General features: G+C 48.3%; 1 protein-coding gene across 1 annotated transcript; it reads left to right on the top strand.

Moving 5' to 3' along the window:
- Positions 1 to 3,639: 3,639 nt before the first annotated feature.
- Positions 3,640 to 24,024, top strand: LOC142587229 (kelch-like protein 10). The gene is made up of 12 exons (XM_075698099.1): positions 3,640 to 4,051; positions 6,491 to 6,710; positions 8,672 to 8,821; positions 10,485 to 10,687; positions 11,935 to 12,013; positions 14,071 to 14,270; positions 14,810 to 14,978; positions 16,720 to 16,874; positions 17,531 to 17,709; positions 20,145 to 20,264; positions 22,853 to 22,978; positions 23,942 to 24,024. Exons 1-12 carry the CDS (start codon positions 3,798 to 3,800, stop codon positions 23,953 to 23,955), a joined length of 1,869 nt encoding a protein of 622 aa, XP_075554214.1. The 5' UTR covers positions 3,640 to 3,797; the 3' UTR covers positions 23,956 to 24,024.
- Positions 24,025 to 24,052: the final 28 nt, after the last annotated feature.

Genomic DNA, 24,052 nt, shown 5'->3' with positions numbered 1-24,052 from the left:
TCGGCGTGGGCCGGAGATTCAACGCACGCCACGGCATCGCGGTTCGCAGAACTTCGCTGCCGAGGCGCTAGGCCACTTCGACATTTCAATTGTCAAGGAAGCACGGGTCACACAACGCAGATTCTGTACTGCCAGAGCTCACCGAGGCGAAAGCACAGATGGCGAAAGCCGCACTGTCGCATCACCACTACTCGCGGCTTTCCCGCTAAGTATACCTACAACCAACACACAAGCAACGCAAGCACAATCACGTTGAACAACGCGCGGTCCGCGCGAGCCGGGGTGAACGATCACGCCGAGAACGAACACTCCACCACAGAACACCTATTGACTCCACGGCATCGCTCGGCGCAACCATCATGCCTTCTCAAAAGTCCCTAAACGATCCTGTCCCTAGGAACCTAGGATCAGGTCACGTGAGGGATTTTTGTACGACAATTAGACGCACGCTTGCACTGCTCCCGGATGGTCGTTGAGCTGCTCAGCATACAGTCAACTGCATCTCTTCGCTGCTGGCCTCCGTTGTCGCGATCTCACCGCTGGCAGACAGTTGTTGGGATCCCACCGATGGCACCGGTTGTTGTAATCGCGCCGCTGGTACGAGTTGTTGGGAACTCGGCGCTGACGCCCGTTGTTGCACCTGGGTCGCAAGCCCCAAGGGTAGCGTTGGCCTGGCGGCCTGGGGTACAACTGGAAGCATCTGAAGGTCCCGGCAAAGCATGAGTCGACTGGTAACAACAAAACAACTTGTTTATTCTAACATCGCAAAGAGTTGGCGGTCAGGTTGACCGAAGTAGAGAGACGGGAGTGCACTTTACTCAACAGAAGAAATCGGAGCCCTCTTTTTGGCGTCCGGGGGCAGCTGCTTTTATACGTTGAGGGCAAGAAGGAACCCCTCTATAGACGAGCACGTGACGGTGCCGCTCGGACACAATGGGATAAGGTGGCGCAGCCGTCGTGCCGGCGCCGTTCGGGCACAATGGGGAGGAGAAGGTGGCTCACACGTCGTGTCGGCGCCTGTCGGGCACAATGGGGAGGGGAAGGTGGCTCACACGTCGTGTCGGCGCCTGTCAGACCCCCTCGCTTCACAGTTGTTGGGAGCTCCTCTCCCCGGCTGCCGCGCTTCGACAAGCGTGGGCACCAATATGCACATACACTCACACACGCACATGAAGACACGTGGCATCGGAACATGCCTGGACGCGCTTGGCGGGGAGGCGTAGCGGCGGCGCCGAACGGGCCAAAATGTCTGCCGCTTTGAACGAAGCCCCGGCGTCCGTTGCATCCGCGCCGGCTAAACCGCGCGTCGTAGGCGAAACGTAACAGTTTCGAGTCTGATAACGGATGTCCTAAAGGGCATAGCGGGGACGGTGCTCTGAAAAACACGTACGTTCTTTAAAGAAAGGTTGCAGAAAAGTAGTAACAGGTGTGGTCAGTAAAATTTACCTGTAATTACTACCACTTTACTAGCTGGTTAGTAGTTTCAATAATTCAGAATTGAGACTTACAGTGTAAGTGCTGCCTTTATTAAGCAGTTAGTAGGTTTAACAGATGAGTTAGTAAGAGTCAATACAACCCCGTCACCTGTATTGTACTATATGCTGAGTAGTGATAGTCTTAAGGCAATGCTTTGATAAACTATAGTTTCTACTAATCGATTAATAGTTACGTGCTAAGTTGTGTCGCACATATGTGCAAACTGTACGTTATACAAATATAGGTTCATAACTACATGTTCATTTTTCCAAATGCATAATTGCACACTGGCTGGACCTGTGCCTCTCAATAGTTATGGCTGCATATATCTATAAGGTTGGTCTTAGAGACGTCTCGCGTATATATCCCGAATGTTGTATAGTTGTTGTTGTGTTCGTTGTTCGGCTTCGTTCTTGTTTTTTTGTTTTTCCTTTCTGTGGCGCTGCTTGGCGTTGGCCGGTGATGGTTCTCGAGGTGAACAGTGGTGGCAGCGAATGCTGCACAGTGAAGTGCTGGCGGACCAACTCAGGGCTGTCCAGAGGGCCCGTGTGCTGGCAGAGGGGCTCGGCCTCTCTGTACCGACGTAGGAGCGGCCCGCATCAGTCCCAGACTGATCCCTCAGGACCTAAATAAAGTTCTTCATACCATACCATACGAGCCTTACGTGCCTTATTTGCTGGTCTTATCACTAAACAATGTGGTCCTGTAGTTTCTTGTTTTCTTTTTTTCTCCAACGTATTTACAATACAATCTTCGAACAGAAGTGACCGAATTATTTAATGGCAATGAAAGCAGCTAGGCCACCGAATGTAAACAAAAAAAGGCCCCGTTACTTAATTGTGTAGCAAATGCAACTATACCGCGGCGCCATTAATAACTACCTATGGTTTGTAAACCTGACCACTTGCACTGATTGCATATGCACATGGGTGGGTGGAAACAACTTTATAGAAAATTTCGGCAAAGTTTAACGACGCGGGCTCAGGTCTCCCATGAGGAGACTTCGAGGCCTTGCCTCGTCGCCGTCTCTCTGACCCGTTGGGTTGCCCACTCTTGTGTCTTGAGGTGGGAGCTGCGCAGAGCGGCTTCAATCAAAGGATATTGCGCATATGCCGCGGAGTGGCAATATCTTCTTTGGTTAGCAATGTAACTACCAGAGACGCTATCAAGTGCCCCTGCTAGAATTTTCTTCAGCTTCGTGACGGGCAGTTGCTAGATTGTGCTCAGTAACTGACGGGACCGTTTTCGTAGGAGTGTAGCCACAAAACCCTGGAATTGAGACCACTTCTCTCGATTATCAGGCTGCAGTAGCAATAACAGCAGCAGCAACGACAAAGACAAGATGGTCGGGAACTGCGCGCCTAAAATTTCCGGGGAAAATCCAGTGGTGTCCATAAAGACAATCAGAAGTAGTGATCACCAAATTACGCTCCCGTGTCCCTCCATTATACTTATGTTTACACATGACTGGTCTGACGTTATCGCCTCTGTGTCCATACTGCCATGAAACAGAATCCCTAGATCACTATCTTTTGTTATGCCGCCGATACATATTGTTAAAAAAATACTTCTAGAAATTCCGCTTGCTAAATTAGGGTTAATTTTATCACCAGAAATAATACTATCTTTCGGTACAAGAAGAAAAGGGGTTAACCGAGGGGCCCGATTTTTATTAATCATATAACGAGAAGCCAACAAACAAAGACACCAACGAAAACATAGGGGACATTACTTAAACTTATTCATTGAATTAAAGAAAATGATAAATTAATGGCAACGAAAGTGGATGGAAAAACAACTTGGCGCAGGTGGGGAACGATCCCACGTCTTCGCATTACGCGTGCGATCCTGCCGTGCGTCATTTATTGTTTTCAGCCACAGGGACGTGTTTGGTGTCAATTGCGGTTATGTATACAATCAACTAAACAAACAACTTTTTGAATGTTCCTTCGTTACTTGTTTGGTTTTGTATGTGTTTTGTTTTTGTTTTAATCGACTATGTGATACTGCAAAAGATTAAGTGCTTCAGCACACAGTTATTGGCCAATCCACCAGTGTGGGTATGAGGTATAATACTCGTCGTCGTCGTCGTCATCATCATCATCATCGTCATCTGTGCGCCACGCAGCGCGTGCAAATAGCCGTTGTGGTACATGGCTTAGTCAGCTCGCTCTGGCCGGTGTGCAGTGGTCTCTGGGATCGCCGCTGGCAGGGGGTGAGGGCGGTGTGCGGTCGGTTGGGCGGCTCTTGCCTGTGGCCATCTCACTCGCTTGGTTATAGCCTCTGCCCTAACCGCCGATCCTTCGTGGTAACCTCCAGAGATGCGCTGTGCCATCGAGGAGGAGCCCATGGACGCCGACGACAACGCCGCCTGCGAGACCGGCGGCGCGGTCTCCGCGTCGTTCGAAGCGGGGCGCCTCTTCCACGACCGGCAGGGTGGGCTCGTGCCGGGCGTGGTGGCTGGGCTCATGCCTGGACTTCGAGATCAGAGGAAGGTGGGCGAGTTCTGCGACGTTACGTTTCGCGCGACCGACGGCGTGGAGATCTGGGCCCATCGGTTCGTGTTGGCAGCCAGGTGAGTGTTGCTGCTGTCGCGGTGCTTATCTTTTTGTAGGATTGTTGTTTAACGCCCGTTCTTTCGGACGCGCGCAACTGCAGCGCTTGTACGAATACGTTATTTGAATGCTGTTACGCGTTACTGATAACTTATAGTAGCGGAGTTTGATTGACGAGTCCTGCAGTGGCCGCGGAGTCCCTTGGGCGTGGAGCCGAAATGTGCGGGTTGACACCCGCATGCCCCAATTCAACGCGTTTGCATATAAGACACGGACGTAATTTCGGTCCGTCCAGACGAGTCGGCTCGACCATGTCGAGTTAACGCAAATACAGAGATTCGAGTTGGAAACAGGTGTTTGAGCTCGAAACTGGTTTTTGAGTTCATGCTAGCTCTAGAACATATAGCGTCAAAAATGCCAACAGTCGCGTTAACCCGTCTGCAACTGATAGTCAGAGAAGAAACTGTTTTCATTGAGCGACCTTTCTACTTACTGGTCACGAACAACATGCGCGTATGACTGGGACATAGCCTTTCTGGCAGGAGAGCATACACAGGTTTTCCCAACTTTTATGTACCAGGATTTCAATATATGCAAATGCCAAGTAGCTGAACAGAACCAAGGTATCTCCTAGGTATACTTTGTGGCGCAACATACATTTCTTGAAAAGGGACAGAACAAAGGAAGACAGTGAAGCGCCAAACTACCAACTATTTAATTACAGCCTGAAAAAACTTATAATTTAATGCCACGACCCCCAACCAAGGTAATGTTGTTTGTCATCGCTTGGAGATACTCAGGCTATCTTTTGCATTCTGCCCAATTACGTAGCGTTAAATAATGAACCTCTCGAATATTATAGTTAGATGAGAAGTACCAATAATAACATTGTAGAGCAACATAAAAAAACTCCCGATACAGCTTTCTGTTGCTTAATACGTGCTACATAAAAGTGTCTTTCCGTGCGTTAAAAATCCCGCGAATGTGCCTCGACCAGCAAGTCGCCCGTCAATTTTTGCTTGTATTCGCGAGCTTCTTTCACGCTCGGAAAAAAAACATTTTTGTGTAGCACGCATTAAGCAACAGAAAGCTGTATCGGGACTTCTTCATGTTGCTCTATAATTTTCTCATTGACACTTTTCATCTAATTATAGTATTTGACAAGTTGAATAACTAATTAAGACTGATTATGTGATTAGGAAGAATGCAACACAATAATCCGAGTATCTCCAAGCAACTGCAAACAACATTGCCTTGTTTCTGTCCAGATAAGTGGCATTTCCATATATTTAAATATTGGTGCATTTTAGTTGGGACATCCTGTATAGCTTTCGCACAGCGCTAAATGCACGGCTAAGGGTAATACACTAAAGACACGTAGGCAAGACTGGCGACGAATATTGTTTGAGGACGATATAAAACCTAACTGATGCTAAGTTGTTTTAGAGTACAGGAATAAGAAGACTAAAACAGATTTCACAGATAATTCTTTCTTGCCTAATTAATCGTGGTCTTACTGTGAATAACACCGAGTAACCGCAATTCAATGAACCACAGTACTCGCTGTGGTCACCCAGCAGCCCAAGAGGCTGGGCATTGACACGTCCACTTAGCAGAAACGCAGTTCGTTACAAATGTCATAATAACCTTGGACTGAATGGTCTGCCAGCTTCGGAGACGCGTTGACATTCGCGTGGCCGTGGCGTACGGCGGTGCACCCGACTTGATAGACGGTCGTTCTCAACTGGCTTAGTGAATTAACGCTCTCTCAATGTGGGGTATCCCGAATAAGATCGATGTCTCCGTTTGCTTGACCATGATATCGCCTTATTGCAACGCATATATCAGTCTACGAAACACGGCTAAGATTCTTACGTAGTCTTAGCCGCAAGACAGCATGTTGTTACCTCCTTTAGACAGTGCACTTATCCGTATATATGTCATGGGGTTTTACGTGCCAAGACAGCGATCTGATTACGAGGCACGCCGTAGTGAAAGACTCCGGATAAGATTTAACCACCTGAGTATCTTTAACGTGCCCCCGATGCCCAGTACACGGATGTTTTGTGCATTTTGTCGCCATCGAGATGCGGCCGCCGCGGCCGGGATTTAATGCCTCGACACCGCGCTAAACAGTGCACAAAAGCTTACGAGTGGACTTTAAGATGTCACTTTTCTAGCCTGATGCACAGAAACCCTACACGCGCAGGTCGAGTCAGCCGTTCGGTCAAGTAAAATTTACTTCTTCCGCGCGTTCACATGAACTCGATTCTAGTGGCGCTGTAGCACGACCCCAAAACCAACCTCGTTGGGCAGTGTACGCGAACATGTCAATAGCGAATCAAGTGTCGGAGAGGAACTTAAACTTTTGTAAAAATGAAGGCAGTTACGAGAAGTCCCCTTGTTCCACGTATGTATCCTACATGGTAAATCACTCTGTCGGTCCTTCCGCTTTGCAGGTTCTCCGGTTGTTACGAGCTCTTCACTCTCGCCAAGCGAGGCATGAGTTCCGAGCAGAGGCGGATGAACGAGTGCCCGCCGCCCATCCGCGCGGTGATGACAGACCTGGACAGCGACATGACCGAACTACTCGTCGGCTTCGCCTACCACACTCCGCCGCACGAGCTCATCGGCCAGCACAACGTGGCCAAGGCACTCGGACTCGCCGAAAAGCTAAAGGTCAGTTGGGTGCTGCGGTGTTGGTGAACGAAGTCGAGCGCTGCGGTACTGGTGAACTGGTCCCTTCGTCCTGGTGAGGAGGTGGGAGCGTTGCCGCTAGCAAGCATGAACTCTATCCTGTTTATGACCATCGGTCAAGCTTCTGTAGGGACGTTGAGGTCGCTATTTCGAATCTCGATCGCTCGATGGCTGCTTTCACACGGGGGAAGAGGTGGATAGATAGATAGATAGATAGATAGATAGATAGATAGATAGATAGATAGATAGATAGATAGATAGATAGATAGATAGATAGATAGATAGATAGATAGATAGATAGATAGATAGATAGATAGATAGATAGATAGATAGATAGACAGACAGACAGACAGACAGACAGACAGACAGACAGACAGACAGCCAGCCAGCCAGCCAGCCAGCCAGACAGACAGACAGACAGACAGACAGACAGACAGACAGACAGACACAGACAGACAGACAGACAGACAGACAGACAGATAGATAGATAGATAGATAGATAGATAGATATTGACAGACAGACAGACAGACAGACAGACAGACAGCCAGACAGACAGACAGACAGACAGACAGACAGACAGACAGACAGACAGACAGACAGATAGATAGATAGATAGATAGATAGATAGATAGATAGATAGATAGAGAGAGAGAGAGAGAGAGAGAGAGAGAGAGAGAGAGAGAGAGAGAGAGAGAGAGAGAGAGAGAGAGTCGTCGAGCCTTTTTCACAGCTTGACTGTTTTGTTGCGAGCTTACTGAATGACTCACTAGTGGCCCACACGGTCGCCTAGTCACTCAGTTACAGTCGCTGAGTCACTCACACAGTTCCTTAGATGCTCGCGCAGTCACTTCGGCACTTAGACGCCCGCGCAGCCGTTTAGTTGTTCAGCCAATCACTCAGTCACTTGAAAAATCTCTGTCACTTGCCAAATTAATAAGTCACTTCATCAATCACATGTTCACTTGATCAATAAGAGAGACGCTTACTCAGTCACGCGGTCACTTGGTCAATCACGCAGTCGCTAGGTCGATCCCACAGTCACTAGCACACTGATCCACAGCGTTGTGCCTTCTTGCCTTCCTTAAAGAAGGCAAGTATTTAAACAGTTCACGCTTCCGCAAGTTGGTTTGTCGATCTTAGGCTCTCTGATATGGCTCAACCCACTACGGGGTGTAGGGCATAAATTCTCATCCGAAGACGAGGTCGAGGGTTTTGGTCTTCCAACCAAATTTTGCAGTATTCCCGCTGTACGGAAGAGGATGCGCAGCATTTTGCAAGTCGTCTGTTGGTCCGTTATGCCTCGCGTAACAAATATGAAGGGGTTGCAGCGGTTTTGTTTTACGTTTACCTGGGTTTCGAAGACAAGGCGAACGGGAAGCATGCACATTTGTATAGCAAAATTAAAACGTTATGAATAGCCGTTATCGAATAGCTAATAAGCCACACCACACCAACGAGGCACTTGCAAATCAACCGCGAAACCTTCCGTCGGCAAACCATCCCTACAAGTTTTCTGTGGGCCACAATCGCCAGCAGCAACCTGTCTCCCCTCTTTGCCCGGTGTTCGCCAACGTTAGGAAAGTGTTATCTGGGAGCATTTCGCGAAAGCATTACCTTTTACAACCAAAGCACATGAATGAATGAGTGAGTGAGTGTCAGCTTTATTAATGAATGAATGAATGTTTGATGTTTAATGGCGCGAGGGCCACCAAAACACATGGCCTTACGCATGCCCTTACGTGCCCGAAATCTCTATGCGGCATAGAATTTTTCTGCACTGGGGATGTACGACATGCACGTTTTCAGGACGATCGCGTAGCCTGTATCGGTAGTGGCACACCTTGAAATTGATCAGGTCAAAGAAAAAAAGAAGCTTTTTAGAAGTTTTCCTCAGCGAGGTTCAGCATAGGGTTCCACGGACCATAATTTTCTTACGACGCAGATATTCCGCATACGGGATCATTGCTTGAACACCCTGAAAGAGGACCTCAAACCGGAAACCTGCATCGACACTTACCACCTGACCTCCAGCCTTGGATTCGAGCATCTCGCCGGGGAAGCGTTCCGATACCTGGGGCGGAACTTCGACCAGGTACGAACACTGAAGTTCTCCACGAGCGCAAATCACGTATTGCGCGGTTTTATGAAGACTGTTCGTTTATCCAATTATTCACTGTCGGGGACCGGAGACAAAATTTTGATGACAGTGCTTTTGTGCAGCGACGGGAATCAAAATTTGCGCGATGTTCGCGCGTAACAGTAACCTCTTCTTGCAACTTTTTTGTAAAGCACGAAGACCGCGCCGTAATTATAAAATTAGAGCCAGTTTTGTCAGACATCGGGTGTTTTTAGCCGGTATTGAGGAATAAAGAATGATCGATGTAGGCAGCGAAATGCACCTGTTCTTCCTTTACACCAGCTGTACCGTCTGTATCACAAACACCCTCACTACTTAGGGTTCTCAGCACCTTAGCGCCCAAGGGAAGGCAGCGCCATCTAGAGGAAGCAATACGGTGACGTTAAAGGCAATGAGAAAGAAAGGAGTGAAGAAAATTCGGACGACATGATTCGATGAGTAATATATATACCAACCCTGTAACATGTAGTTTTCTGCTGAATCCCCAGACGACCATACGGTGTGTCCCAGCTAATGTTAGTCAAGCTGTTTAAAGTGTGAAATACGATTATAAGACTTGCAGCTTTAGGTTTTCAGACGTCTGACGACCGATCATCCCCAGACGACCATACGGTGTGTCCCAGCTAATGTTAGTCAAGCTGTTTAAAGTGCGAAATACGATTATAAGACTTGCAGCTTTAGGTTTTCAGACGTCTGACGACCGATCACCGTCGATTTTAACTTCATGTCCTACACCACGTTTTCTAAAATTTTGTTTTGCTTTTTTTCAGCAGCTTCGCTAACATCAGTTCGTACATAAATAGCCTTGCTTTCATGTGCGTTATATCTACAGTGCTACTAGTATTGGCAATCAAGTAGTAAATATCGGCGCGTCGGATCAATCGTACGTCTTAGCGCCTCGCCTTCAAGTAAGCGACAATGATCGAGGCGCTTGGAAGTTGCAGCTGGTCTTTAAAGCCAACTGCAACTTCGAAATTTATAGCCGGGCAAAAAACATAGTTTGAGAGGTTGTAGGTATAGAACAGCCTCCTATGAAAAATTTTACATTTGGAGTACTGTAGTAAACTGTGCGTCTCGAAAGGCTTGCCAAAGTCGTTTTTCATGCGGAAAACGAGAACGACACAGGGCAGAGCATTAATTAATAATTAATAATTTCATAATATACCCATCTTAAACAGAACTCGCGTTGTAGATAGGGCAGAGGGTGTAGAGTTAACGGTCACACACACACACACACACACACACACACACACACACACACACACACACACACACACACACACACACACACACACACACACACACACACACACACACACACACACACACACACACACACACACACACACACACACACACACACACACACACACACACACACACACACACACACACACACACACACACACACACACACACACACACACACACACACACACACACACACACACACACACACACACACACACACACGCACACACACACGTATATGTGGACACAAAAACAGATTATGCATGTCGGATGGCTAATACCACTGTTGATGATATGAGAGGGTGGAACCGGAAGTCCACCGGCGCCTTTGCATGCAAACAGCGTGACGCACGCACACGTGACGCAGGTGTGGAAGAGCAGCGCCCAGTTCCAGGCCCTGACGCCAGAGGAGATGCATACCATCCTCGAGGACGACCGGCTCCACGCGCCAAACGAGGTGGAGGACGCGTTCGGCGCCGTCCTCAAGTGGATCTCCGCCGACGTGGACGAGAGGAAGGCCTGGCTCGCCAAGTTCCTGCCACTCGTGCGCTTCGCACGCTGCTCCGTCACGTGAGCGCACCTACCTGACGTCATACACTGCAAAATAATTTGCACCCTCAAAAGTGAATAAGAGTGCAAATCTGTCTGTAACTCGTGCCCTTACACCGAAAAAGGGTGTTAGTGTGGGAATAATAGACCAATTTAGGCCCTTTCCCACTTGTAAATTATTTTACAGCTAGTGCAGCGAAACATGATGAGCGTGGAACAGAAATGCCAGTATTGGTCACGAAGTATGGAGATCATCGTAAATATTGCGACGACGTAGTGCGAAGACGCGGTGTCATATATATATATATATATATATATATATATATATATATATATATATATATATATATATATATATATATATATATATATATATATATATGCGTCCATATCCTATCTATGATACGCGAGCAGCGACGCTCTCGCTTCGCATGTTTTTCTTCTTTTTTTAGGCCCTCCGGCAAGACGCGAACGAAACGTGAGGCGCCACCACTGGTCGTGCCAGAGTCGATACGTTACACGTATGTCGTGTCGCATCGAATCCATGAGCTAAAAGAGCACGACAAACCGTTTTCGCATACGCGTATAGACGAAACTGCGTATAAGCGTTGTAGGCTTCGCGTTGGTTCCGGTTTAGCGCAAGGTCCGATAAAGGCTTCGATGTCCTATTCTTCAAAGGCGGAGGCTGTCGCGCACTTACTTGTTTTGTATGGGACTCGTGAAGCCGAGGGCGTTCTTTGTACATTTTGCAGGTAAAGCTCACGATGATTTGCCTGTATATTAACCAGCAACCGCGTTCACTCAATGCACTCGCGAAAGCATGCACTTTCTTGTAGAAAATGTCTGTACAGCCGTGGCGTTGGCGTATACTGTATCGAAATTGCTCACCTTTGATGCGATTTGGCGTCCGATGATACGAAACAGTGTGCGTGGTGGACACGCCTGACCTCCGAGACCGCTCTGCGCGATGCACTGATCTCGGTGGCCGCGGTGATAACGAAGCGCTGCTATAGAAATAAAGCTATCACTCGAGGTGCAGTCAGCTGTTCCAAAGGGTGAAGTGCCGTGTACATACAGTGTTCCGCGTTGATATGCTCCGGGCCGTTAAGGTGCGTGAGAAAACGTGCTCGCAAAGCGCGCGACGTGGGGATCACCACGCCAAGTGCGTTAACCTTGAGATCGAGTCACCTGTTGCCTTCGCGCTGCTTAGCGCCCCTTCACTTTCTACAGCAGATTTTTTTTTCTTTTTTTTTTGCGTGGCCTTGCAGAGAATTCGAGAAAGTCGTCACCGACCCACGAGTCCAGAGTGACCGGAAGAGCCTGAAGGTGCTGAGCGTGATCCACCAGGTCAGCTGCTGTTTCTCTACGCGGCGGGTGCTGGCTCTTATTACTGATAGCGCGTGGCTGTCTAAGATTGCATTAAACATGCGGTTGACGGCGCGATCAAATAAGGGTGCAAGGTTGCCAGTTATACACCGATTTACACCCTTATTCGCTTTATAAGAGTGTAAATTATTTCGCAGTGTAGGCTCTGCGCTGAAAGAAACCTTGCTTTGCACTCACATGCACGAGAACACGCCACGAACACGCACACACAGCACAAGCGCCCGCGCGCACAAATACTTCACGCAATTTAGATGCAATATCATAGGATGGCTCCTATAGCGCACGTAAAATGCACGTATGCGTGGTTTGCAGTAACTTCGTGGAGACGGCTGTATTTGAGTGCTATGGCACTGTGAGAAGCCGCGCCTTCCTGTGATGAACTTGTTTCCTTCTTGTCTACAGCATCGCACTGGAACGTGTCGTTGGGATTCTCCATTTGCCGTCCGTGGCGTGACGTGAAGTCTACCTATTGCAGGGAATTAGCCTTTGCAATATGAGAAACATTTCGGACCACCCTAAGCACTATGCCCCCCTGCTACGGCTACTCCAGTGGCCTACTTCCTTCCAGCACTATACACCTACCTTGAGCGGTGGTCGGACCTTTAGATATTATCGGCAACTGCGACTACCTTCTCGCGAAGTAAGAAGAATACAAAGCATGCGATGTTAAAGACAGTAGTGCATGCTACGTCCGTAATGTCGTCCATTAATAGTGTTTATGTGCTGAACGTGAAGGCGCTCACAGTCTGTATGTCACAGTAGTCTGTATGTCACAGTCACAGTATGTGAAGACGCTCGGCGCTTCACAGTCTCGCAATGTATTGCACCGCGATGGCCTTCGTGCCTTGCGGCTGCTACGTAAATGCGAGCAGTAGCGTTGGCGGTGCCATCTCGTGACATAGAGCGTAATTAGAGCGCACAGCAAATATTTGCTTGAATTTGCGGGTGTAAACGCGCCACAAGCGTAAATCGTAAATTTATGTCGCCGTTCGTCTGCTGCGTTGTGAAGAATAGCGCGACAATTCTGACGCTTTGTGGTTGACCAAGGATCGACAGGATGACTCTATTAGCCTTTTATTACGTTACTACGACCTTCGATGAGGCTGCTCAGGTCTACGTTTTCGGTGTATAACCCTGCATACTAGACGGACAAGCTAACGGTCTCTAATATTCATCGTGCTTTACTTACCGTATCTTTAAGGCTATAGACCCCAACTGCTGTATAGTCCGCCGGGGCTAATTTGGGCATAAAACTAAAGAAAGAAAGATTTTCTTAGATATAGTCCGCACCCTGTGTATGGTCCATCGGAAATTGGATAGAAGTTAGGTGGTTTAGTTAGTTTCCAACCAGTGGACGGTAGGTAAGCAAAAGCTTATTGTCAAACAGTAAAAGCCGGGGTTCTTTATTAGGCTCTATAATGTAGTCAGAACTAAAAGCCGTCAAAATCATTCTCTCCGGGCTGCCAGAACAAAATAAATCAAACATGTCGGATTCCACGAACGATTCCTCGATGCCTTCATCGCCTTCATGATCTTTAGTTCTTGAGCACGGTCGACTACACTGAGCCTGAATAATGCCGCGAAAGTGCAGCATTCGCTTGCATGCTGTCACGTTGTGTCACATCTTACGGCGTATACTCCATAAAACCTAACGATACCCCCGAACTGCTAGAATGAGCCGGACATATTGCTCTTGCGCAACGACGACCATTGCAGGTCCGATTTTGATAATTAGTGAATTAGCACGGAAAAAGTGTTCGCCGGCGCAGTCTGGCCTGTTATTCTTCAAGCTCGCTTCCGATCTTAAGAAATAAAGTCGCGTATAGTCCGTACCCATAGATAGTCGGCGGCGCCCCGCAAAATTTCAACTCACCAACTTTTATAGCCCGGGGAATATATTCCGGAAACTCCGGTGGTTATTTCTTAGCCCTTGTCTGTCTTTTTTTCTTTCTAGGTCTCGGGAGACGACAGGTCTTGCTAATAAGACACATGCGTAAAACATGCTCGTAATCGCGCAGACGCTCACCCGGCAGTCCATGGCGGTGGGCGATGTTGCCGGCGTCGACCTGTCCCCGAAGTTGTGGCTCACGCCTCGCCATCCCAAGGGCATCCTCTTCCTTTTCGGCGGCTGGACGGTGTGCGCGACCAACATGATGCTCACGTACAACAGCCGCGCCGCCAAGTGGAGCGTGATGGGCAGGCAGGACACCATAGTCAGGTAACGTTGTCCCCCGCAACTATAAGTTGCATTGTTGTTAAGCGGTGGTCGGCGACAAATATGTTTTCGAGTTGTCTCAGTAAGGGGGATTTTAAACAATTTGCAGACAAATGCAACGCGTTTGAAAGAGTCGCCGCCATCTGACAGTTCTATGCGCACAAGTGATGCGACTCCGAATTGTTGATAGCCCTGCAGCCTCGACGAACGTGCGCTTTCACATTGGCCTTCTGTCATGGCGTCCCGGTAATGAACCCATAACGCAATTTCCTCATCAGACTAGGATTGCAAAACGGTTGCGGAGTATAGTGGCAAGCACTGGCAGCACAGCCGTGGAGACCGTATTTCTTTCTTCAAGCTTTCCGTTTGGGCAGTTCCGTGGGAAGATAGCTAGACAATGCATTAAAGTTTGCAGGAGTACCAAGGACATACTACGTAGAATACGGTGATAAAGCTTTCAGGCCGGAAAGACAGATGGCAGGGTGAACTTTGGGGAGGGGGGGGGGGATAGGGTACACGACGTTTAAAAACGTCCCCCGCAGGGCGTACCACGGCGTAGCAGTGGTCGACCAGTGTATCTACTTCGTGGGCGGCTTCAACGGCCGCGAGTGCTACCACTCGGTCGTCTGCTTGGATGTGCCGCTGGCCAGATGGAGCGCCAAGGCGAACATGGCCATCGCGCGCTGCTACGTCAGCGTCGCCGTCCTCCAGGCAAGCGAGAGCGAAGAAAGGCAGCCACTTTACTGCTGCGAAGCCTCCAAAGCTATGCAGTTGGCGCGAGCTCTCGTGAACTATAATTTTAGCTATACCCGTATATTGCCGTACAGTGCATCAAAAACGTATACGGCAGCAGCAGTGTGGGTAGCGGAATCTTCGCTAAAGCAGAGGTTCCGGCTTCTTCGTTATTCATGATAATATAAGGACTGCGCCTAAGTCGAAGAATCCGACAAATAGATTTATTCCGCACTGTGTGTCTTTTTTGCGACAGCACTCGTTTTACGGACGTTCTTAGATAGAAGCGACACCTTTCGACACCTCGTTTAACCGCAGCGCGTTAGCGCTATCGCATCATTGTCGCATGCAATGTTGCACGCATGAATGCTATTGCATGAATACTGCTCTGTTTTCAAATGCATTGAAATTTAGAACGCTTACGGTCATTGCGTATGGTGCGCCTAAGTGGAAGGCCGAACAACACTGTATATGCCAGTCCAACATGCATGCAATATTTCCAATAAAATGATGTGGCTATTATGAGCGATTATCGCAAGAAAATAGATCAGCTTCCACATTGCTGCATGTAGAGGTGCTTCGTAAAGGTGCTTTGTACTAAGAAACTTGCTGCGAACCTAAGTGTCCCTGTAAATGATTCCAACCGCAATGCAAGGCAACCCCCGCGCCTTCTGCTGTTCTCTGGCGCAGTCGTTTCGAAAACCGATTGGCCACGTTGTTGCTTCGGCCATAGTGGCTTACACGCGTTTTAGCTTGCGGACGCTGGCGTAAAAAAGCTTGCTGCATTAAAAATTTTGGCTCTAAATATGAGGGGAGATCACAAAATTTTGCGGTTGGGGTTTGACTTGAAACTTGGTAAACGGATAACAGTATTGTGTAAACAATGGAAAAGTTATCTAACTCAGAGACAAAACTAGCCAGGTTTTTTGGGGGTATGTTACCGTGAACGTTATGCCGCTGTTACGTGAAAGAGATCCTTTATAGTTGTTGTCAGCCCCAGTCCTTCGAAAAACTCGATAACAATTAAACGCCCGCCTTTTGTGTTCTTCTTTTAACTGTTCGACTTTCCTTACCCTGCACCACGCACCAGCCAATTATTCTCTTTCTCCATTGAGAGTGGGGAAACCGAGGAACGCGTATGTATACTATAAGAAAAGCATTTGTTCCATGCAAGTTGAGTATTTCTTAATGTTGGCCCTGCAGAATTCGCAGCGGTCCCTGCAGAATGCGTAGGTATACACTTGGTTGATGCTGGGCTAACTACGTAAATAGTTCTCACGATGAAAGTGCCCGAAGGCCTACTATACCGCCAAAGAGAATGCAGTGAAGATGCAATGGTAGACTATGGGCAGAATGGGAACAGATGCATCAGAAACTACTGTAAAGCTTGGTGCCCTTAATACTATAACTGTAAGCAGCCCCTCCCGTCTCCCCAATTAGAGCCCGACGGAATTGACGTAGAACGTAGACTGACCCACCAGAACCGCCGTGGCTTCTCGCTACTTCCCTCGCGTGGTGTAACCTTGCGTCATATCCGGCTTCATGTGTAGTTGCGCGGCACACCGCTAGGGGAGCCAGCCGACTGCTACGTTGTTGTTAATTTATCTCCGTGGTTGCTATTCTTGCTGCTTTCTCCCGATGATCTTTAACCTAACGAGTTCGAGTGAGGTTTTGCAGCCAGTTGACTGTCGCTTAACGTGTCGTCCTGTCTTCCTGGCAGGGCCAGATCTACGCCATGGGAGGCTTCGACGGCCACACGCGCACAAACACGGTCGAGCGGTACGACGTCGAGACAAACCGGTGGTCCATGGTGGCCAGCATGAACGACGTCCGCTGTAGCGCCAGCGCCGACGTAGCTGCAGGACGTATCTGCATGTGAGGTCGCTTCCGGATTCGCTGGCTTCCGAATCGCTATGTGTAAAGCGAATTGACTGATCAGGTTATGACTTGAGCTTCGCTGTATGGCCTAGGCCCGTAAACGCCAACGGCTCTCGGTTCAAACTAGATTAATCGAGTGGAGCAATGACTGCTGTTGCTGCTGCTGCTGCTGATTATTATTATTATTATTATTATTATTATTGTTGTTGTTGTTGTTGTTGTTGTTGTTGTTGTTGTTGTTGGGACGATGATTGCCATTAAAATCTGGTTGGCGGGGAATATTCACCTAACTTGAATGAGTCAATTAGGCTTCGCTACATCTATTGCAATTTAACATTCTGTTTTATGCATAGCGTGCGGAAAAGAAGAGCTCGTTTGAACGACCACGGTTTATATCTAGTAATAAATGTGCAAGTAGTTAGCCTGCTCAAGGATTTTAGTTTCACAGAAAGTTGGGAGAAAGTAAATGAATCCGCTGTGGAGGCTTTGAGACTGCTGAAATATTGGGGGGGGGGGGGGCGAACAAGAACGGGGTGCGGCGAAGTTACCGCAGAACGGGGGTAGTTACGGGATGTTTGCGAGAGAGGACACGTACTATCCTTAGAGTGTACTTAACTGCGAAGGTGATTATGATGAAACTCGCTCTCGCGCAGCGCGGGAGGCTTCTCGGGTCAGGAGGTCCTGGACACCGTGGAGTGTTACGACCCGTCGACCAACGTCTGGACTCGGGTGTTGACCATGTCCTCGCCCCGTAGTGGCCTCCAGGTGGTCGCCCACGAGGACACGCTGTACATCATCGGCGGGTTCAACGGCACTGCGCGGCTCTCCTCCAGTACGCCTCTGTTCGCTGTAGTCGTTTCCATTCTAAGTATGGCCTTCGTCAGCACAGAAGACATCATCGATGTTGTTGAAATTTTGCACAGGGAAATGTGCGTCTAAATTCGCCCTCAGTAGGCATGTCATACGTGCTGAAACATGGCACGTGGCTCTTTGCTTAGATTTTATTTATTTATTTATTTATTTATTTGTTTATATTGCAGGTGCGCATACAAATTTGTACAGTAACGTATTAAAACAAAACAAACAAAATATATCCACAGAAAGCCTTCAATAACAAATATACATAGCAGAAAATTATATCATCAAGACCATAACAGATTATTAATTTAAGCGCTAGAGTTTCAAGCGCCGATTAGATCCCAACACATAAAGCCGCTAATAAATGGATGGGTGCGTCAAACAATGACAAGGAATTCTGTGTTACTACATTATCAGAAAGGTTCCAGTCGGTTATGGCTTTAACATATCAAATGAATATTTGTAACAGTTCTTGTTAACAATGGTTTTACTGAGGGAGAATGTCGCATGTCCGTAGCGTAACCACTGAAACGACTAATTATTTGCGATATGTCAATGTTGTAGTGTCCATTTATTAACTGGAAAAATAATTTCAAGCGAAATCGTTACTGACGGTAAACCGCTTTTTTTAGAAGGTCCGTGATTGATGTGCGGTCACAGGAACTATAGATCAATCTCGCTGTTTTCTTTTGCGATAGCAATTATGTGGACACTCCAGGCACACTTTTGCCGTCGCCGTCGCCGTGATGTTCCCTATAAAGTCCAAGGGTGATAACATGGTCCCCACGCGCCGTATGCCGTACGTGCGAGGGAAAACGTGCGAAGGTGAGCCGATGATGGCGGCTCTATCTGATGCGAGCAAGGGAGGAAAGCGGGGAAGAAGCTCGCCGTCTTTCATCTCGCATAAGGCTCCGGGAACAGGGGAGGGAGGGAGGGAGGGGGGCGTTCTACTCCGCCGTCGGCTGCGTATGGCACTGCCGCGCGGGCCATATCTAGAAAGCGATCTGCTATGGGGGGGACAGAGTCTAGGCGTCTGGGCACACCGAGGGCCGATAGCTTCGTGTGCGCTGTGTTTTCGCCGCTTATTTCGCGTTGAAGCGAGAGGCAGCACGAAGGTCAATTAGCTCGTTGCTGCTGCCGCGCTTCCTCACTCCAGCGTTTGGACAGCGAGCTTCCACGGTCATCGAGTGAGATGTGTTATGTTTGCTTGTGCGCGCGTCACACCACGATTGTTAACTTAGTTAGTAAGCGAATGTTTACGAGTTTATACGGCTCATAAAACTAGTATCCTACTTCGTATAGCTGTCTACTAATTTGCTATCGAAATCGATGCTTCTCCTTTCTAATTTGTACATATAGGTGTTAATGTAGGGGTCTCAGGTTATTGCAGCATATTCTAAAATTGGCCGCAGAACAGCGTTATAAGCAAGGAACTGAATTTCACGTGTAGCAAACCGTAATAGGCCTCTTATTAATTAGGCAACATATTAGCATTTTGTGGGGGCAGTTTACCCTTAACTAGTACACATTTATTCTTATTTAAGGCACGACAAGCAACGGGGTTGGCGGCAACCTTCCTATAGACCTTTCTGAGCAATAGACGACGCAGCGTGTTTTCTTCATTATTATTTTTTGCAGGCCATATATGAAGGAGCTCTGAAGCACCTTAAAAACATGTTTAATAAACCAACCTAATCGCTATATAATGCTTCCATAAAGAACCCGTTTTGCATTTTACTCCTGCGGCACACAGCTGAACAGACGCAATTTGTTTGGAAAGAACGTCTTCCTTTTACCGACTCGTAATGGCCGCGTATTTTCGCCGCATATTGTGACGCGCCCATTAACACGACGGCCTTAGGCTCGGCTTGATTAGACGTCTCGGCTAAACAGATGGCTTTTTTTGTCGGGACTTCTCGGGCCTAAAAAGAAAGATATGCTGCCGGCCTCTTTAAAGGGACGCTAAAGTGGTGATAAAGGAAAGGGGCTGCGCCTGAAAGGAGGAAGGCGAGAGGAGAGGCAGTTTCGTAGTGCCTACTGGTTGGCGCGAGAAATGACGTCGTTGTGCGAAGGAAGGACGTGGAGCGATGCTGATTGGTTAGCGCAAGCAATGGTGTCACTAAGACGCGGTGGCAGAGTGGAGTACACAGTAATTTAAAGAACCTGCCTCGCTTATTGGTCTCTTGTAGAGGTGACTTGTTTATACGTGTGTGTTAACCGGTGCGAGCAATGTGCGTATAGGACCGGCATCACTTTTGTAATTGTGTGTATGCTAAAGGCTTAAAGGAACTCGGACTCTGTGCTATTCCGGGTCTGCTTTTCGCTGCAACATTGATTTTCTCGTTCCTGAAGACGAGCCAGGCATTCTGCAGTGACTCGTCCTTGCGAATTTTCATTTGCGCTTTTCAGTGGAGCAGCTGGACGTGAGCAAAGCTCGCTGGTCACGATTGCCCAGCATGTCACACGTCAAGAGCAACTTCGCTGCAGTCGTGCTGGAAGGCTGTATCTACGTCATCGGAGGCTTCACTGGTAAGACAGGCCAATGGGGCTGCGTTGCCAACCACGTTTTGCGTGTGACTACCTTAATGAAACCCTTCATGAACGCCGATTTGTATCCAAGCGAGCAAGTCCGTAGGACGATCTGTACACACGGAACGATAAACAGTAGTAATGTCACTGCGCACTGAGCGCTATGGCAGTCGTTTTATTTTAGTGATCTGGAGGAAAGTATGGCTTCGAGGTTTTCGGGAATCGTGGGCTTTTTACGTACCAAAATAGCGATCTGATAATGAGGCGCGCCGTAGTGGGGGACTCTGCATTAAACCAACGATATTGCATTTACTGAAGCGTGGAACTTCATCCAAAACATTATGTAAAATAATAGGAGAACTAATTGCCGAAAAATACGATAGTCCTCACTATGTCTAAAATTCATAACATTGTTAGGTTGTGTTCATAACCTAAGTCTTTTCTGGTAACCTGTACAGCATAAGTGTGTGCTTGCTATCAAGTGTTCTTTTTTTCTTTCTGCTACTATACTCTATCATTTAGCTGCTTTGCTGCCTGGGATGGCACGACCAAATCAGGCATTTCCTCTGCTTTTCGCTTTGTTTCCCAAGCCAATTTTGTACGGAATTTACCTCGAATAAACCAAAAGAAAGAAGCTTTGATCACCTGGGGTTCTTTAGCAACTACCTAAATAAAAGTGCACGAGCATTGTTGCATTTCGCCCCCCATCGAAATATGGTCATCGAATGCACGACCTGAACCCCATCATTGCAACGCCACTGCCGCTATGCTACCGCGGCGGGTATCTTTTGAACGTAGGTAATCCAGCGCGCGGCATGACGCTACGGAAAAGGCAGAGTAGTAGTTTGGCGAAAGTACATTGAAGAGGTTATTAGCAAATAATGGGTTATTAGAGAATATGGACGGGAGCACGCACATTGAAAACTGTCTTGCGAGGTCGCCACAGCTGGCTTTTCCGCATTAAGAGAGACTGTGCAGAGAAGCCAGACCTCAATGACTGTTCTTTTATAGAGGCGACTCGTTTTATAGGCGTGCGTTAGCCGTGAACGTTGGCGTGGTCGACGACAAGCATCGTTCCCGCCACTTTTTGCAAATAAGCCGATTTTTCTGCTCTACGATTGACTTGGCTGTTAACTCAAGTCGGGAAAGGAAGGTGGAAGGCGGCCCTGTTTCCCCCGCAGAACTGATTAAGCGAGTTTTTTTTTACTGCGGTAACAGCGCAACGTCATTCTCGCCAGTGCAGCTGATATCCAAGGTTAGACAAAACAAAGATTTTATTGCGACAGCAGTTACACGGACACTCGAGTCACGTTTTCGCCGTCACCGTTGACGACGCCGTGCTGCCACGGTATCGAAAGCGCGTGAGAAGTCCAGTCGCGGAAGTTTAGATCTCCAGATACGCGAGCCAAGCGATCGCTCAGGCAAACCGGGCAGCGCCCTGCATTCCACTGCTTGGCATGAGAGTCTATAGGTGGCGCTGGTTGTGCGCGCGTGTGAGAGGCGATTGGAAGATTGGTGGAAGAAAAGTACGGAAACGAAAAACAAATAAACGGAGACGTACAAAAGCAAAGTTCTCAACAAGGGGTCAGAAAATTTGGCTGAGAAAGTTTATAGTGCTTTTTTTTTCTTTTTTCTTGTTTAACCTAGGTAGGACATTAGGCAGTATAATAGCAAGAGCTTGGTGGCGCAACCCACCGCCCCGTTCCAAAGGGGACGCTCATAACTTCCATTCATCCATCCATCTATCCATCCAACACGCTAGCGTTCGTGCTGATCTGCCGTTTGCTTACACTATAGTGTGCATATCCACTGGTCTCGGCGGAACGGACAGCGCAGACATCAGACTAAGCCTATCTAATCATTGAGTTAAGCGCTGACGAATGCTGATGGCTTTCGGGCGGTCTCGTCTCGAGTGACATCAGCGTGTGATGTCTGCAACTGCCATGGCGGGGCGTTGCTCGTCGCGCCAGCGTTGTGAGACGCCTGGTAGCTGCCAGGGCGCTGTTTCTGTTGCGCGGTAGCTGTTTCCCGGCGTATTGCGTCGCGCCTAAGGGTCACCACGTGTGTACTGTTGGAGCACCGCCCGATAAGCACGAGCGCAACGCTAACTGACCTGCCAATTGGTGCGCGCACCTTAACCTGCCAGTTTCCTTAAAAAGGCGCGGATAAACTTCACGTTCCGAGGCGAATGCATGATTGAAGACAAAGAAAGCACGCGTATGAACCAAGCTTTTGCGATTGTGCAGTGCAGGGAGAGAAATAGGCTGACGCAGGAGCGGAAATATGGCAAGTTAGCCCATTTTCAAGCTCGTAACTGATGTCGCGGTGAACACAGGTCGCGTCCATTGTTCTCCAATTCGCATGTTGTGCACGACACTTGATCCAGTGGACCTTCGCTTCAACATTATTTCGTGCATGGGACGATCCGCGGTGAGACAATATGGACATTGTTCTGGTGGGACCCGAACCTTTGATTGCGCTCGATAGATATACTTGGGTTCGTTGGTTACAGTACTCGTCGATTAGTTCACGCGTTCTCAGTAGCATCTCATTTCTCGTTTACACCACAATTCTCTACTCCCGAACAGCAAATACGACCGTGTCGCAGGTCGAACGCTACGACATCGCCACCCGGCACTGGTACACGGCACCTGACATCGTCTCGAACTGCGCCGCCTCCACCGCTTGCATTGTTCAGGACGTCCCGAACCCTGGTATGTCATCAACGTCGTAGTCATGTACATAGCCCTCCTTATCATCTAGCTTACAAAAATGATTGCGGGATGAAAAAATATTAAATAAGGGCAAATGGGGAATAATTAGGAAGCAGGTAACCGAGAGTCTAGCTAGAGCAGCAGCGAGGTAGGCGCAATGCAGGAATGATAACTCGTTCGTCGCCACGGCCGAACTGCCGCTGAAAAACGGGCAGTCTACACGACGACGGCGACTGTGGAACGACGATGACGGCACGACGACATGCGCGTCAAACACACGGGCACGATTATATTGCGCTCAGTGTTACGCTGACGATTTTAAGTGAAGGACAGGACGTGGACGTACGTTCACGTCCAGCCTGCAACTTCGGAGCTTTTCACAGCAGCGTCTGAAGCAACCCACTCTACACAGGCTTAATTAAAGTGAAAGAATAGGCACGCTTTATAGCGATGCTTTGAAAGCGTTAGCACTTCGTAGCTAGTTTCGATCGAAGGAGGTTGAAAAGAAACCTTGTGGGGGGGCGCACATGCCGTCGTGGGATAATTTTGGGGCGTCGTTTAGAAGCTGTTGTGGAACGCTCGGGCAGGAAGGCCTTCCTCCTCTTCTTCCGCTACCCTCTCCATCTGTGGCGGCTGCAGGAGGGGAAGATGACTGTTGCTTCCCATGGCGGCGCCACCTATACTATACCGCTGAAGATGTGCTAACTAACGGTTAGTTCTCTACGGAATTGCGCCTTGAAACTACAAACGCTACCTAAACATACTTAACTGCAACAGATGCACGCTATTAAGGGCTTCAAAGTGATTAGCTTTCTAGAAGTGTTCTGCCGTTCGCTTGCGTTGACAATCGTCATCCGTGGCTTGTGCACCTTCTTATGGTGGCTGTGCTTTGTTCGTCTCGAACACCCATTATCTCTCTTACTTATCTGATTTTATTTTCCTCTCTCATTTCTCTCCGTGCAGCCGCCTGGATATAAGCGTCCACGGCATGGCGGTCATACTGCGCGGAACACCGCGACAGATGATGATGATGATGATGATGATGATGATGATGAATCCTCATGGCACAAACCC

The sequence above is a fragment of the Dermacentor variabilis genome, chromosome 7 (genome assembly GCF_050947875.1).
Source record: "Dermacentor variabilis isolate Ectoservices chromosome 7, ASM5094787v1, whole genome shotgun sequence".
NCBI lineage: Eukaryota > Metazoa > Arthropoda > Arachnida > Ixodida > Ixodidae > Dermacentor > Dermacentor variabilis.
Note: the sequence above shows the minus strand (reverse complement) of the source record. Positions and strands in the feature narration are given on the sequence as shown.